Source organism: Pelodiscus sinensis, chromosome 1 (genome assembly GCF_049634645.1).
Source record: "Pelodiscus sinensis isolate JC-2024 chromosome 1, ASM4963464v1, whole genome shotgun sequence".
NCBI classification, from domain to species: domain Eukaryota; kingdom Metazoa; phylum Chordata; order Testudines; family Trionychidae; genus Pelodiscus; species Pelodiscus sinensis.
The window spans coordinates 331,352,337-331,365,607 of NC_134711.1; the positions used below are offsets into that span (position 1 = coordinate 331,352,337).

The following is a 13,271-nucleotide window of genomic DNA, read 5'->3' on the forward strand; positions in this document are numbered from 1 at the left end:
CCAGGGTTTAGCTTCCTAAAACTCCCAAGTCGTGCGTTCCATCGCTCTCTCTGCACAATCAGCCAGTTTCGCCTGAGATTTACTCTTCTTCTGCTGTGCTGTAGATTGAAACCACTGGCTCTTTCCCTGCCTTGTATGATGAGATATTTTCTGACTGGTGACCCAGTGAAACCCAAGTGATCTTATGGATCCTTTTTTGTGGAACAGCACTACCACCTATCACCAAACCGTTGAAGGGACAAAAGTCACTGAAGCGCTCGCCATTTTCATTCATGTTATCTAGGTCTTCTCTTCCCGTGATCTGCTCTCTGCATGTATTTATGCTTCCTATTTTCGCATTGAAGTCACCCATCAAAATCAAGTTATCCTTCTTTGCTTTCTGATTCACAACACATTGCAGTTAGTCATAGTGTCTGTGAATTGATGATATTAGAGGTGGGGAGAGTGGGATGTCTGTGAGCTAATGGTATTAGAGGTGATAATTGGGGAAGCTATCTTGGTAATGGGTAAGATAGTTTGAGTGTTTGTTCATTCCTTCTCGTGTCTGTAGACGTTATTGGGAGAAAAGGGTTCTCTGTGTGTCAACTGGAACGTATTCGGTTCCTTGGTTTATTTTGCTCTCCTCTGTCATAGGCCCCCTTATTTGTCCCTTCTCTACAGAAAACAGTCCTAGACATTCAGTCTGTCCACACCTGGCAGCCTACCCTCTTCTCACAGCCTGTCTTGGACACTTTCAATCTGCTTCATCCTTTAGAGAGACGGGGTGGCCAAAATGGAGCCCAGGTCCCAAGCAAGTTTTCTCCATCCTGTTCCTTTGGCATGTGAACCTTGTCTTTGTTTTAGCCACTGCTGCGAATGAGTAGGCATGTCCACTCTGCTAATAATGCCACACAGCTCCCCAAGGGGTGGTCTTGGTGGGATGTTTCTACTGGCACCTCTCGGCAAAGGTTTCTGTTTTTTTCCCACTCTCAGATTTTGAGCAGCTGGGTGACTGGGAAACACCTTAGGCTACCTCTACACTGGCATAATTTTCCGAAAATGCTTTTAACGGAAAAGATTTCCGTTAAAAGCATTTTTGGAAAAGCGTGTCTAGATTGGCAGGATGCTTTTCCGCAAAAGCTCTTTTTGCGGAAAAGCGTCCATGGCCAATCTAGACGTGCTTTTCCGCAAAAAAGCCCCGATCGCCATTTTCGCAAAATGGTCATTTTCGGAAAAAGACTTTTGCCTGAACGGGAGCAGCATAGTATTTCCGGAAAAGCACTGATGATCTTACATGAGGTCGTCAGTGCTTTTCCGGAAATTCAAGCGGCCAGTGTAGACAGCTGGCAAGTTTTCTGGAAAAGTGGCTGATTTTCCGGAAAAACTTGCCAGTCTAGACACAGCCCTTACAGTATAGAACCATTAGATTGTGTTCTGTAATGCAATGAAACCACGAGGGATAACTCTGTGTACTTCTAGCTGGTGTCCATTACAGTTTCCCACGCCTCTATGTGTAGGAATTATTGACACACGGCACGCCCTCAAATAAGCACTGGGTTCTGAGATTCCCCCCGCAAGGCCTGTGCAGGTCTGGGAGCAGAGTTCAGGATTTCTTCCCCCAACAGCTCTACACAGGCTTCCAGCCCGCCCTGCTCCAGATTCTTTCACCCTGTCTCATACCGAGACTCGGGCTGTAGGGGCTACAACCTCTGGGATTTTTTCCATGGCTTGAGCACCCATTTTTTCAGGGGCTCATGAATTAGCCCCCTCCACTTCCAGGAATATATTCTAGCCCAGCTCTGAAGGTTGCACAAAAATGAAGGTAGCACTGGGACCCACTTACTCCAACAACTTTTCAAACTCCCCTCCCCTCCACATGATCTCACTTTGGTCAGGGCCCGCACAGTTAGAATACCGTGACATTTCAGACGCAAACATCTGGAATCCAGAAAATGACCAATCTGAAACATTCTGATCATAAAATGAACCAGAATCCAGTAACACACAGTCTTTTCCCTGGGGGTGCTCTCTTTGGGATGTTTCCCTCGCCTCGGGAATTCTTAAAGGTATCTCTCTTTACACTCTCCGATTTAGAGCACCTAGCTCCCTACAGAAAGGATCCTGTGGCCTGGCTTTCCTTGTAACAACAACGCTGAGGGGTAACCAGTGCGTATGCTCATTTCTCTTGTTGGTGCGATTACGGTTTCCCACACCACAATGTGTAGGGATTGCTGATGCATGGAGCTCCAATATGGAACTGGCATTAGAAGGGTCAGTTGTTCTTAATTCATGTCTCTAAAGGGTCTGTCTAGACAACAGGGCTATTTCGAGAGACCAAAGGTATCCCGAAACATCTATCCCTGGTCTTCTACATGTTCTCTGTTATTTTGAAATAGATTTCAAAATAATGGGTACGCTATTCCAGCATCCCATAACCCTCATTCCATGAGGTTTAGGGGTTGTCTCAAAATAGTGCTGCATTTTGAAATACATTTGAAATAAGTTATGCAATTTGATAAGCACAAATTGCATAGCTTATTTCAAGATGCACCCTAAATAATTAAAAGGTCACTTTTTGAGTAACCAATGTTCTTCACCCATAGTGTACATGGTATCTCGTTATCTCCATTCAGGTATTTGTACTACGACCATCACCATAGAGCCTGGACACATAGAGGAAGTCAAGGGAACACACGGTACCCGCAGGAGACACCGTTCTGCCTCAGACTTGGACACCTTCTCCCCCACAGCATGTCAGATTTCAACACAACCAACTTCATCAACCCCTCCACCTTCATCCTGTTTGGCATTCCTGGCCTGGAGGAGGCCCATATCTGGATCTCGATCCCCTTCTTTATCATTTACGTCATAGCCATCTTGGGGAACTTCACCATCCTGTTCATCGTGAAGAGGGAGCCGAGTCTCCATGAGCCCATGTACTATTTCCTCAGCATGCTGGCCACCACCGACCTGGTCCTGTCCACATCCCTCCTTCCTAAAACATTGAGCCTTTTCTGGTTCAGTTCCAGGGAGATTGATTTCAGCGCCTGCCTCACCCAGCTGTTCTTCATTCACACCTTCTTAGCGGTAGAGTCTGGGATCTTTGTGGCTATGGCGTTGGATCACTACGTGGCCATTTGTGATCCCCTGAGACATTCCACCATCCTGACAAACTCCAAGGTGGTCCACATAGGCCTGGCTGTGGTGCTGCGTAGTTGCATGCTCATACTGCCCTTTCCCTTCCTTGCACGTCAGTGGCCATATTGCAGAACCAACATCATCCTCCACACCTACTGTGAGCACATGGCTGTTGTGAAACTGGCCTGTGCTGACATCCGTGTCAGTAGTTACTACGCTCTCTTTGTGCTATTCTTAGTGACGGGTCTGGATGTGTTTTTTATTGGCATGTCCTATACCCAGATCCTCAGGGCCATCTTCAGGCTCCCCACCAGAGACACCCGGCTCAAAACTTTTGGAACTTGCAGCTCCCACATTTGTGCCATCTTAGCCTTTTACATCCCCGCTCTCTTCTCCTTCCTCACGCACCGATTTGGCCACAATGTGGCTCTGCATTTCCATGTTCTCATGGCAAATGTGTATCTCCTGGTGCCTCCCATGCTGAACCCCATCATCTACAGGATGAAGACCAGACAGATTCAGGACAGAGTGCTCCGCTTCTTTACTCAGAAAAAGACATAAAGATTTCACTTGGGATTGTAGACCGCATACGGAGTTCCATATGATAAAAGGTGTCACCTTTCAAATTCAGAGAATCCTAGAATCCCAGGGCTGGAAGAGACCTCAGGAGTCACCGAGTCCAGCCCCCTGCCCAAAGCAGGACCAACCCCAACTCCATCATCCCAGCCACGGCTTTGTCAAGCCGGGACTTAAAAACCTGTCGGGATGGAGATTCCACCACCACTCTAGGGAACCCAGCCCAGTGCTTCCCCACCCTCCTAGGGAAATAGGTTTTTTTCTCTAATGTTCAAACTAGACCTCCCCCATTGCAACTTGAGACCATTGCTCCTCGTTCTGCCATCTGCCCCCACTGAGAACAGCCTCTCTCCATCCTCTTTGGAACCTCCCTTCTGGGAGTGGAAGGCTGCTAACAATCCCCCTCACTCTTCTCTTCTGCAGACTAAAGAAGCCCAAATCCCTCAGCCTTTCCTTGTAGGTCATGTGCTCCAGCCACATCATTGTCTTTGCTGGTAACAATGAGGAGTCCTGTGGCACCTTATACACTGGCAGATTTATTGGAGCATAAGCTTTTGTGGGCAAAGACCCACTTCATCAGATGCACGTAGTGGAAATTCCAGAGGCAGGTATAAATATACAGGCATCAGAAAAGTGTACCAGTCAAGAATAAGGTTAGAGGTAACATGGTCAGTTCAGTCAGGGAGGATGAGACCCACTTCTAGCAGCTGATGTGGAGGTATAAATGCCAAGAATCGAGAAACTGCTTTTGTAGTTGGCTAGCCATTCATAGTCTTTGTTTAATCCTACATTAACAGGGAATCGATGGTTAAAATGGCTAAAATAGGAGAATAGTATGAACAGGCTGGGACATTTTAGCTTATTGATTCCCAATATTCTGTTTGCCTTTTTGAAAACCATCCTACATGTGGCAGATGTTTTCAAAGAATTGGCCACACTGTCTCCAAGTCCTGTTCCTTGAGTGTGAACCCTCTTATTTTGTATACAGAGCTGGGATTATATTTTCCACACACATTCATTTACGGTCATCAACCCTGAATTTCTCCTGCCATTTTGTTTCCCAATCACCCAGTTGTGTGAGATCCCTTTGTAACTCCTTGCAGTCAGCTTGTTACTTATCTATCTCGTACGGTTTTTGTATCATCTGCAAACATTGACACCTCAACGTTTACCCCACTGTCTTGAGCATTTATGAATATGTTGAACAGCTCTGGTTTCAGACCAGACCCATTGGGGACACCACTAGTTACCTCGCTCCATTCTGAAAGCGAATCGTCTATTCACACCCTTTGTTTCCTCCTTTTTTTGTTTTAAATCTGGAGTGCCTGGCTATGCATGCAAGCTCATCCTTAATTTAATTAAATGGGCAGCTTTTTTTATGGTCATCCTTCCAGCTCTGTTTATAAGCGAATTCTCCATCCCAAAGGCTGAAGGTGGGACATCCCATTCCACATTCAAGCTGGGTGGCTGCTAAGAGCTCAGTCGGGGGCTAGGGAGTGTGCTGTAAGCAGAGCTTGGGCACAAAACTTGGGGGATTTACATCTTTAGGGATGCTGATAGGAGCAAACCCTGGCTTGAAGAGTAGAATATGGTTTAAGACTCCAGAATGCAGGGGGCCCGTTGTAACCCTAGGGCCCTGGGAGAAAAAGGAAAGTTGGCCATTTCATGGTCGGTATGCCACTGATTCTCGGGGTCCACAAAGGGTTCTTCTGAGGGTTTAGGACTCTATCTGCTGCCACTTCTCCAGGGGCAAGACCTGTGTGCCTGTCAATCCGGAGGTGATGCGCTTTGGCCTGAGCTCAGTCCTGGCAGATTGTTCATTCCAGGGACTCTGACAGGGCCAGCCACGCTTCTGTGACGGACCGTGCTGTGTCTGGGCACAGCTGAGGGTGTCCACTCAGGGCGAATTGCTCAAATTCGGGGCTCCTTACAGCCCCCAGACTGGTGACCTCTCCAAACAGGCCACAAACCAGTCCCACAGAGCACTTCAGCTGCCTGCCTGAAGCCTCACGAGCACAACCCCTCTGACACCCCAGCAATATCTGTGCCCCAGATGGCCCCGGGCCTCATATACAGGTGGGGGGGTCTTAGAACCCAATCCCACCTACCCCGAACGAGTTCTGTCCAGTTCCAAGAAACCAGCCACAGATCCCAGCCAATTTACCCTCTGGATCTTACCCACAAATCACGCTGAGCCAATCCTTTAGCATCTAACATCTAAAGGTTTATTACCACAAGAAAGAAAAGCATGAGAGTAAGGTTGTTAAAGGATAGTACATTACATGCATCGAATCTCCCAGTTCTTGATGCAGGCTCTAGCAGAGATGTTACAGCTGCTGGCTTAAAAGTCCTTGTTGCGCATCCTAGAATCAGGATGGGTCCATAGTTCTTTCTGGCTCTTCGATCCCTGCACTGCTGCCTCTGGGATGAAGTGCTGAGCTGCGAACCAAGATGGAGTCGACCACATGGCCTATTTATCCCTCCTTCCTGGTCTCTTCTTGGCTACAGCAGGTCACCGGGCCCATGGTCTATCCCTGTGTTCCCTGCTGGTAGACCTTAGGCATGAGTCACCACTCTTGATGTGTGTCCTTGGCCTATAGAGGGCTGTTGTTCCAGAACTTTGCTTGTTAACATGTCCATAGGCTGAGCTGCTTTGCCCATAGCTCATCCACATATAGAGAAACATATGGTATCCACACAAAATACATGCTTCTAACTTCACATACTGACATTATACAATCACATGAATAGCATTTATGGAATCAGAAGAAAGTAGGCTTCTATTGGACACCCCACATGGCCCCCTCTGTGCCACTTTTGGGGCCAACACCCCCCCCCCCATGGGTGCAGCAGTGATCTGGCTGCACCCCTCAAAATCCAGTAACGTGACAGCTTCACAGCACACAGGTCAGCTATCGTGGGATGAACACATCACAGGGAGAAAATGAGCCGAGCGAGGGAGAGAGAAGGTCACTATGAGGAGAACTTTCCAACGGCCAGTGTCAATGATAGGTCACTTTGGGAGGTGGTGGAATCCCTGTCATGGGCGGTTTACGCAGAAGCTGGACAAACACCAATGAGGCCTGCCTCAGCGTTGGGGGCTGGGCTAGCTGGCTTCCCAAGGACCCTTCCAGTGCTACAGTTCCATTATGCCGTTCAAAGCAATAACTGCCCAAGCTGACCTGTAGCCAAAGCCTCACGTTTAACGTCACCCCTTGTGCTCAGGTAAAACAATGGTGAAAAGTGTCTATTGGCCACCACTTGCACCACACAACACTTTGGTTTTCTCATTGGCCCCGGCCTACTCATGACATCATAGCCTCTCCTTGCAGATTTTTTTCTGCCCAATCAGGTAAAATACGACCCCGTCTCAAATGCTCGCCTAGCACAATGGGCATTGTTACTGGAAAAACAACGAGTGGTCCTGTGGCATCTTAGGCTATGTCGTCTCTGTGAGTTCTTCTGGCAGAAATTATGCTAATGAGGCACTCTAAATCTGCTGGCAATGCTCCTCCTAATGCACCCTAATATGCCATTAGCCTTCTTGGCTACAAGGGCACACTGTTGACTCATAGCCAACTTCTCATCCTCTGTTATTCCCAGGCCTTTTTCTGTAAAACTGCTACTTAGCCAGTCAGTCCCCAGCCTGTAACAATGTCTGGGATTCTTCTGTTTCAAGTGCAGGACTCCGCACTTGTCCTTGCTGAACTTCATCAGATCTCTTTTGCCCAATCCGCCAATCTGTCCAGGTCACTCAGGACCCTATCCCTGCCCTCCAACGTATCTACCTCTCCCCCTAGCTTAGTGTCATCCACAAACTTGCTGAAGGTGTAATCCATCCCCTCATCCAAATCATCAATAAAGAGATTGAACAAAATCAGCCCAAGAGCCGATCCTTGGGGCACTCTGCTAGAAACTGACCACCAACCTGACATCGAGATGTTGATCACTACCCGTTGGGGCCAACAATCTAGCCAGCTGTCTATCCATCTTACCGTCCATTTATCCAATCCACATTCCCTTAACTTGCTGGCAAGAATACTGTGGGAGACCGTATCAAAAGCTTTGCTGTAGTCAAGTGTATCACATCCACTGACTTTCCCATGTCCACAAAGCCTTATCATGATGAATTTTCGTGTGTTTGATGAAGTGGGTCTTACCCACGAAGCTCATGACACGATGTATTTTTGTTAGTTTCAGAGGGTACGTCTACTCCTGAAATAGCCTTCGGCACTGTGTAGACAACAAGCCTGTTATTTAGAAATATATTCGAAAGAACGGGCATCTTATTCCGGCTTCCTGTAAGCATCGTTGCCCGAGGAGTAAGAAAGAGTTCGGCATAGCACTTCACTTAGAAATTTAGCAGGACGTCAAAGGGAGCACACTCTCTATTTGGCTTCTCTTACTCCTCATGGAAGCAGGACAACCGGCATTGACCAGAGCACCCCTCTCAGTTCAAATTAGCATGTCTTCACTACCCCCTCTAATTCAATCCCTGAAAGCTCAACAGTGGCAGCTTCAATTTTCCATGTAGTATAGACGTACCCTACGGTGCTTCAAGTCTACTCAGTGTTTTTACAGTATGATGAAAGTTACTGATGAGAACTACAAACAAGAGGACTATGTAGCACTTTAAAGACTGACAAGATGGTTTATTAGATGATGAGCTTTCATGGGCCAAACCCACTTCCTCAGATCAAATAGTGGAAGAAAATTGTCACAACCATTTATACCAAAGGATACAAATAAAAAAATGAACACATATGAAAAGGACAAATCAAATTTTAGAACAGAATTGGGATGGAGGGGGGGGAAGGGGGGGAGGTAAATGTCTGTGAGCTAATGATATTAGGGGTGATAACTGGGGAAGCTATCTTTGTAATGGGTAAGATAATTAGCGTCTTTATTCAAATTTGAGTGTAAAGGGTCGAATTTAAGCATGAATGACAGTTCTGAGGATTCTCTTTGAAGTGAAGTCTTAAAAGGTCTTTGAAGCAGGATGCAGGTAATCAAGTCGTTGAGACAATGTCCTTTCTGGTTGAAATCCAAGAAACTGTTTTTTCTTTGTGATCCTGTCTGATATCTGTTTTGTGGGCATTGATTCTTTGGCGAAGTGTCTGAGACATTTGTCCAATGTACATTGCGGACGGACACTTTTGGCACATGATAGTATAAATTATATTTCTGGATGCGCAGGAATATTTGTTCTTGATCTTATAACTCACTTGGTTGGGTCCAATAATGGTATCAGCAGAGTGAATATGTGGACAAAGCTGGCAATGGGGTTTGTTGCAAGGGAAGGTACCAGGGTTGGTATTAGTGTGCTATGTCCTGTGGTTGTTGGTAAGAATCATCTTGAGGTTAGGTGGTTCCCTTAGTGAGAGCCCCGGGTGCCTGCAGAAAGTGCTCATGTCTGCCCTCAGGCATCTTTCTCTGGATCTGTTTTCTTATTAATCAACTATCATTGTTATATACGTACAAAACGCACCGAGCAGCCAGTTCCTCCCTGACTCATCCCAAAGGCCAAGAGTTCTCCTCTCCCTCTGGGAAGGAGCCTTAATTGCTGTTTACTCCTAATGCTGTAGGGAAGCACAGACAGCTTGTGCGGAGCCTCTTTACATTCAGATGCTTCCTTATCTACTAGAGGCTGAGCCGACCCCACTGGGACAGCCCAGAGCTGTGTTATAACCAGTGCATAGCCCTGTGTCAGCTCTCAGCATGGGATGCTGCTGCTGCCGATGCTGGGCTGAGAGAAATGCAGGATGTGGCTGCCTGAGGAGGATTCCCACGGAAGACGCTTCAGTCACCAAATTCACAGGTATCGTCTCTTGCTGCTTGAGAAACCAAGCACAGTGTGGGAATGGTGGGAAAGAGAATCGGTCCATGGTCTTTTCCCGTATGCATGGCCATTAAACGCCAACGGGGATGAGTTTGCTCTCGTATTATTGGCCATAATTTCCTTTTATTTCATGCTCCCCCAGCTGATGGCCCCCGGCTCTGAGGTGGCCACATTTCAGTGACCCAGTGGGTCATTCAGAAAGAAAGAGGTCCAGTAGAAGCCCAAATGCTGAGGTAAGGGCCTCTCATTTGCTCAGGCCCTACTGAGGCAAAACTGCCTGGAATGGAAAGTGTAGAGGCGAGGAGACGGCTGGGTGGTAATGCAGAGAGATTGTCACCTCCTCCTCCAGCGAATAGCAGGACTCCGGCTGTTACCGGGAGCGGATGGGCTATGACCTCTCTTGTATCTGCTGGGAAGTATGGCGGAGCATGGCCTTTGAACTCAAGTCATTTTAAGAATTGGTCAGTTCGGGCAAGACATCTCTGCTAGCTTCATTGAGCAAGTAGATTTCTTTGTTGTGTTAATAAAATCACCTTTTTTAAGACTATGATCTGATTCATGTGCCCTGGAAGGTAACAGACGGTCCGTGCGCGCATGCCTAAGACTGGGAGGTGAGCTATCTCGGATTTGGATTTTGTCAAGATCTCTTGTGGTAAAAGAACATGGGCTACCCTTTGGAGGAAGTACCTAAGTGACCCTTCTGGGGCTTGAAAGGGGTTTTTTTCACTTGGTTGGTGGCAACTTACCTCCGAAGTTCAGGGAATCTGTGACCTTGGGGAGTTTTTAAACAGAAGCCTGTCGAGACAAGGTATTTTTTAAGCCTCCTGCACTTGGAGTGTGAGAGTAGGGAACGTCCCTGACGGGCTAATATTACGAATGAGCAGCTATCTGCTATCAGTGACATGCAGGCTGTTTCCCTGTTCCCCCAGGGAGCTGTCTTTGCGAAGGTGTTTTTCAACTCTCAGATTCAGAGCAAATAGGTGAATAGGGAACACCCGGCTGCATGTACTGTCTAGCCTGGATTATATGGACAAGCAGGGATAACCAATAACCACATTCATGTTTGCTGTTGGAATCTATTAAAATTTCCCACACCATGATGTGAAGGAATAGCTGGCACATAGAGAACCATCAAATATGAAATTGGCATTTGCAGGCTCCATGGTTCATAATTCTTTTCTCTAAATAATAAAAATGACATTTCTTTTCTGTATGTAAAGAGCAACCAGTCTCTTACACCCCCGAGAAAAGCCTCCAGTTGAGCATGTCGTGTCTCATGCAAATGTTCTCTTTCCATCCAGGGGCTTATAACTTGGCCATCATCATATTCATCAGGAGAATGTAAGCTACATGCAGGAGAAATTGTTCTGCTTCAGGACTGGACACCTTCTCCCCCACACCATGTCAGGTTCCAACACAACCGCCTTCACCAACCCCCCCATCTTCATCCTACTGGGCATTCCTGGCTTAGAGACAGCCCATATCTGGATCTCCATCCCTTTCTCTGCTATGTTCTTCATGGCCATCTTGGGGAACTTCACCATCCTCTTCATTGTGAAGAAGGAGCCAAGCCTCCATGAGCCCATGTACTATTTCCTCTGCATGCTGGCCACCACCGACCTGGTCCTGACCACGTCCACCCTGCCTAAAATGCTGAGCATCTTCTGGTTCAATTCCAGGGAGATCGATTTCAGTGCCTGCCTCACCCAGCTGTACTTCATTCAGTGCTTCTCAGTGATGGAGTCTGGGATCTTAGTGGCCATGGCGTTGGATCGCTACGTGGCCATCTGCCATCCCCTGCGACATTCCACCATCCTCACAAACCCCGTGATGGGCAAGATCAGCCTGGCCGTGGTGCTGCGTGGCAGCCTGCTCGTAATGCCCTATCCCTTCCTGGCGAGGCGCTGGCCGTATTGCAGAACAAACATCATCCCCCACACATTCTGTGAGCACATCGCCGTGGTGAAGCTGGCCTGCGCCGACATCCGCATCAGTAGTTACTACGGCCTTTCTGTGGCCTTCTTGGTGATTGGTGTGGATGTGTTCCTCATCACCCTGTCTTATATTCAGATCCTCAGGGCCATCGTCAGCCTCCCCACCAAGGACGCCCGGCTCAAAACTTTTGAGACATGCAGCTCCCACCTGTGTGTCATCTTAACCTTTTACATCCCACGTCTCTTCTCCTTCCTCACACAACGTTTTGGCCAGAATGAGCTCCTGCATTTCCACATTCTCTTTGCCAACGTGTATCTCCTGGTCCCCCCCATGCTGAACCCCATCATCTACGGAGTGAGGACCAAGCAGATCCAGGACAGGCTGCTCCGTCTCTTTACTCATCAAGGGACCTGAAGCTTTTTGTCCTGGTGTTCTGGCTCTGAGATTGAGCTCCAATTTTAAGGCTGTCACCTTTTTCGTTGCTGTTAGTGGGACTCCTCCAAAGCCCTCTGCTTTGCTCACCTCTTCTACCAAGTCCCTCCCCTGGTGCTCATTCCAATTCTCCCTTCTTCTTCTTGCTTGCTGCACCGTTTCCACTCCCTTCCTCTCCGAGCTATAGAGGTACCATTTCTGGATTTGGGGTTAGATGGGATAATGACTGACAATATACAACTTCGCATTATTGATAATGGGTTAGTTGGGATAATGACTGGAAATATACAACTTCACATTATTGATAACGGACATACTGATTAATATTAGCAGAAGTGAAACATTGTACTCAGAGTTACATCGTAAGTGGTCAAATCCAGTTTCATTCACACATTCAGGCTGTCTTCTGTCAATATTACGGTGGGGGCTGGGGGTGGCGGGGTGCAGAAGTTTGGATTGGGATGTATGAGGAGCTCAGGGCAAGGGTGTGAGTGTGGTGGAGCAATATTATGGCAGGGGACTGAGGATGTGGGGAAAGAGAGGATCATGGCAGGGGACTCAGGTGTATGATGGGTTCAGGGCTGGAGTGTGTGTGGGGGGGGGGATGCAGAAGTGTTATGATGCTGCAGCCCGATAGGGGCTGGCCCCCAATTGAGGGCCTTGTTGACCAGGCTTCATTTTTAAATAAAGTGAAATAGTATGTCCAACACAAGATATTTCCACATTGTCTTTATGGCAGGGGTGGGGAATGATTTTTGCATGGGGGGTCACTGCCTCATAGAAAAAGTCAGATGGGGACCACACAAGTGAGAAGCAAAAAAACAACCCCTCCAGAAACCTCCGACCCTCACTGATGTGTGTCCCCAACGGTGCTCCAGCATCACATGGGGGTGGGGGACGGGAGGGTAGGGAGGGCTGAGGTTCAAGGTTTCAGGCCAGGTTAACGCTTCCGGAGTTCCAGGGTTAGTGGATTTTGTACCCCTCTGGCTCTGGGATGGGGCCAAAAATGAGGGGTTCAGTGTGTGGGACAGAGCTGCCAGTGGGTGGGATATGGATGGAGAGCAGGATCTGTGTGGGAGGTGGGGTGCAGGTGCAAACTAGGAGTAGGTGCCTGGCAAGGTGGGGTGGAGCTGGAGCAGGGTGCTGGTGGGTGCCTGGCCAATCAGAAGGAGGAAGGGTGCTGGTGGGTGCCTGACAAAGGGGGAGGGCCAGGGTGCTGGGGGGTGACTGACAAAGGGGGAGGGGCAGGGTGCTGGTGGGTGCCTGGCCAGGCAGAAGGAGGCAGGGTGCTGGTGGGTGCCTGACAAAGGGGGAGGGCCAGGGTGCTGAGGGATGTCTGACAAAGGGGGAGGGGCAGTGTGCTGGGGGGGGT

General features: G+C 48.2%; 2 protein-coding genes across 2 annotated transcripts; both read left to right on the plus strand.

Moving 5' to 3' along the window:
- Nucleotides 1-2,730: 2,730 nt before the first annotated feature.
- Nucleotides 2,731-3,678, plus strand: LOC102445241 (olfactory receptor 52R1-like). The gene has a single exon (XM_075922864.1). It carries the CDS (start codon nt 2,731-2,733, stop codon nt 3,676-3,678), a length of 948 nt encoding a protein of 315 aa, XP_075778979.1.
- A 7,204-nt stretch (nt 3,679-10,882) lies between these two features.
- Nucleotides 10,883-11,881, plus strand: LOC102445505 (olfactory receptor 52R1-like). Its single transcript, XM_006126316.2, has one exon. It carries the CDS (start codon nt 10,883-10,885, stop codon nt 11,879-11,881), a length of 999 nt encoding a protein of 332 aa, XP_006126378.2.
- Nucleotides 11,882-13,271: the final 1,390 nt, after the last annotated feature.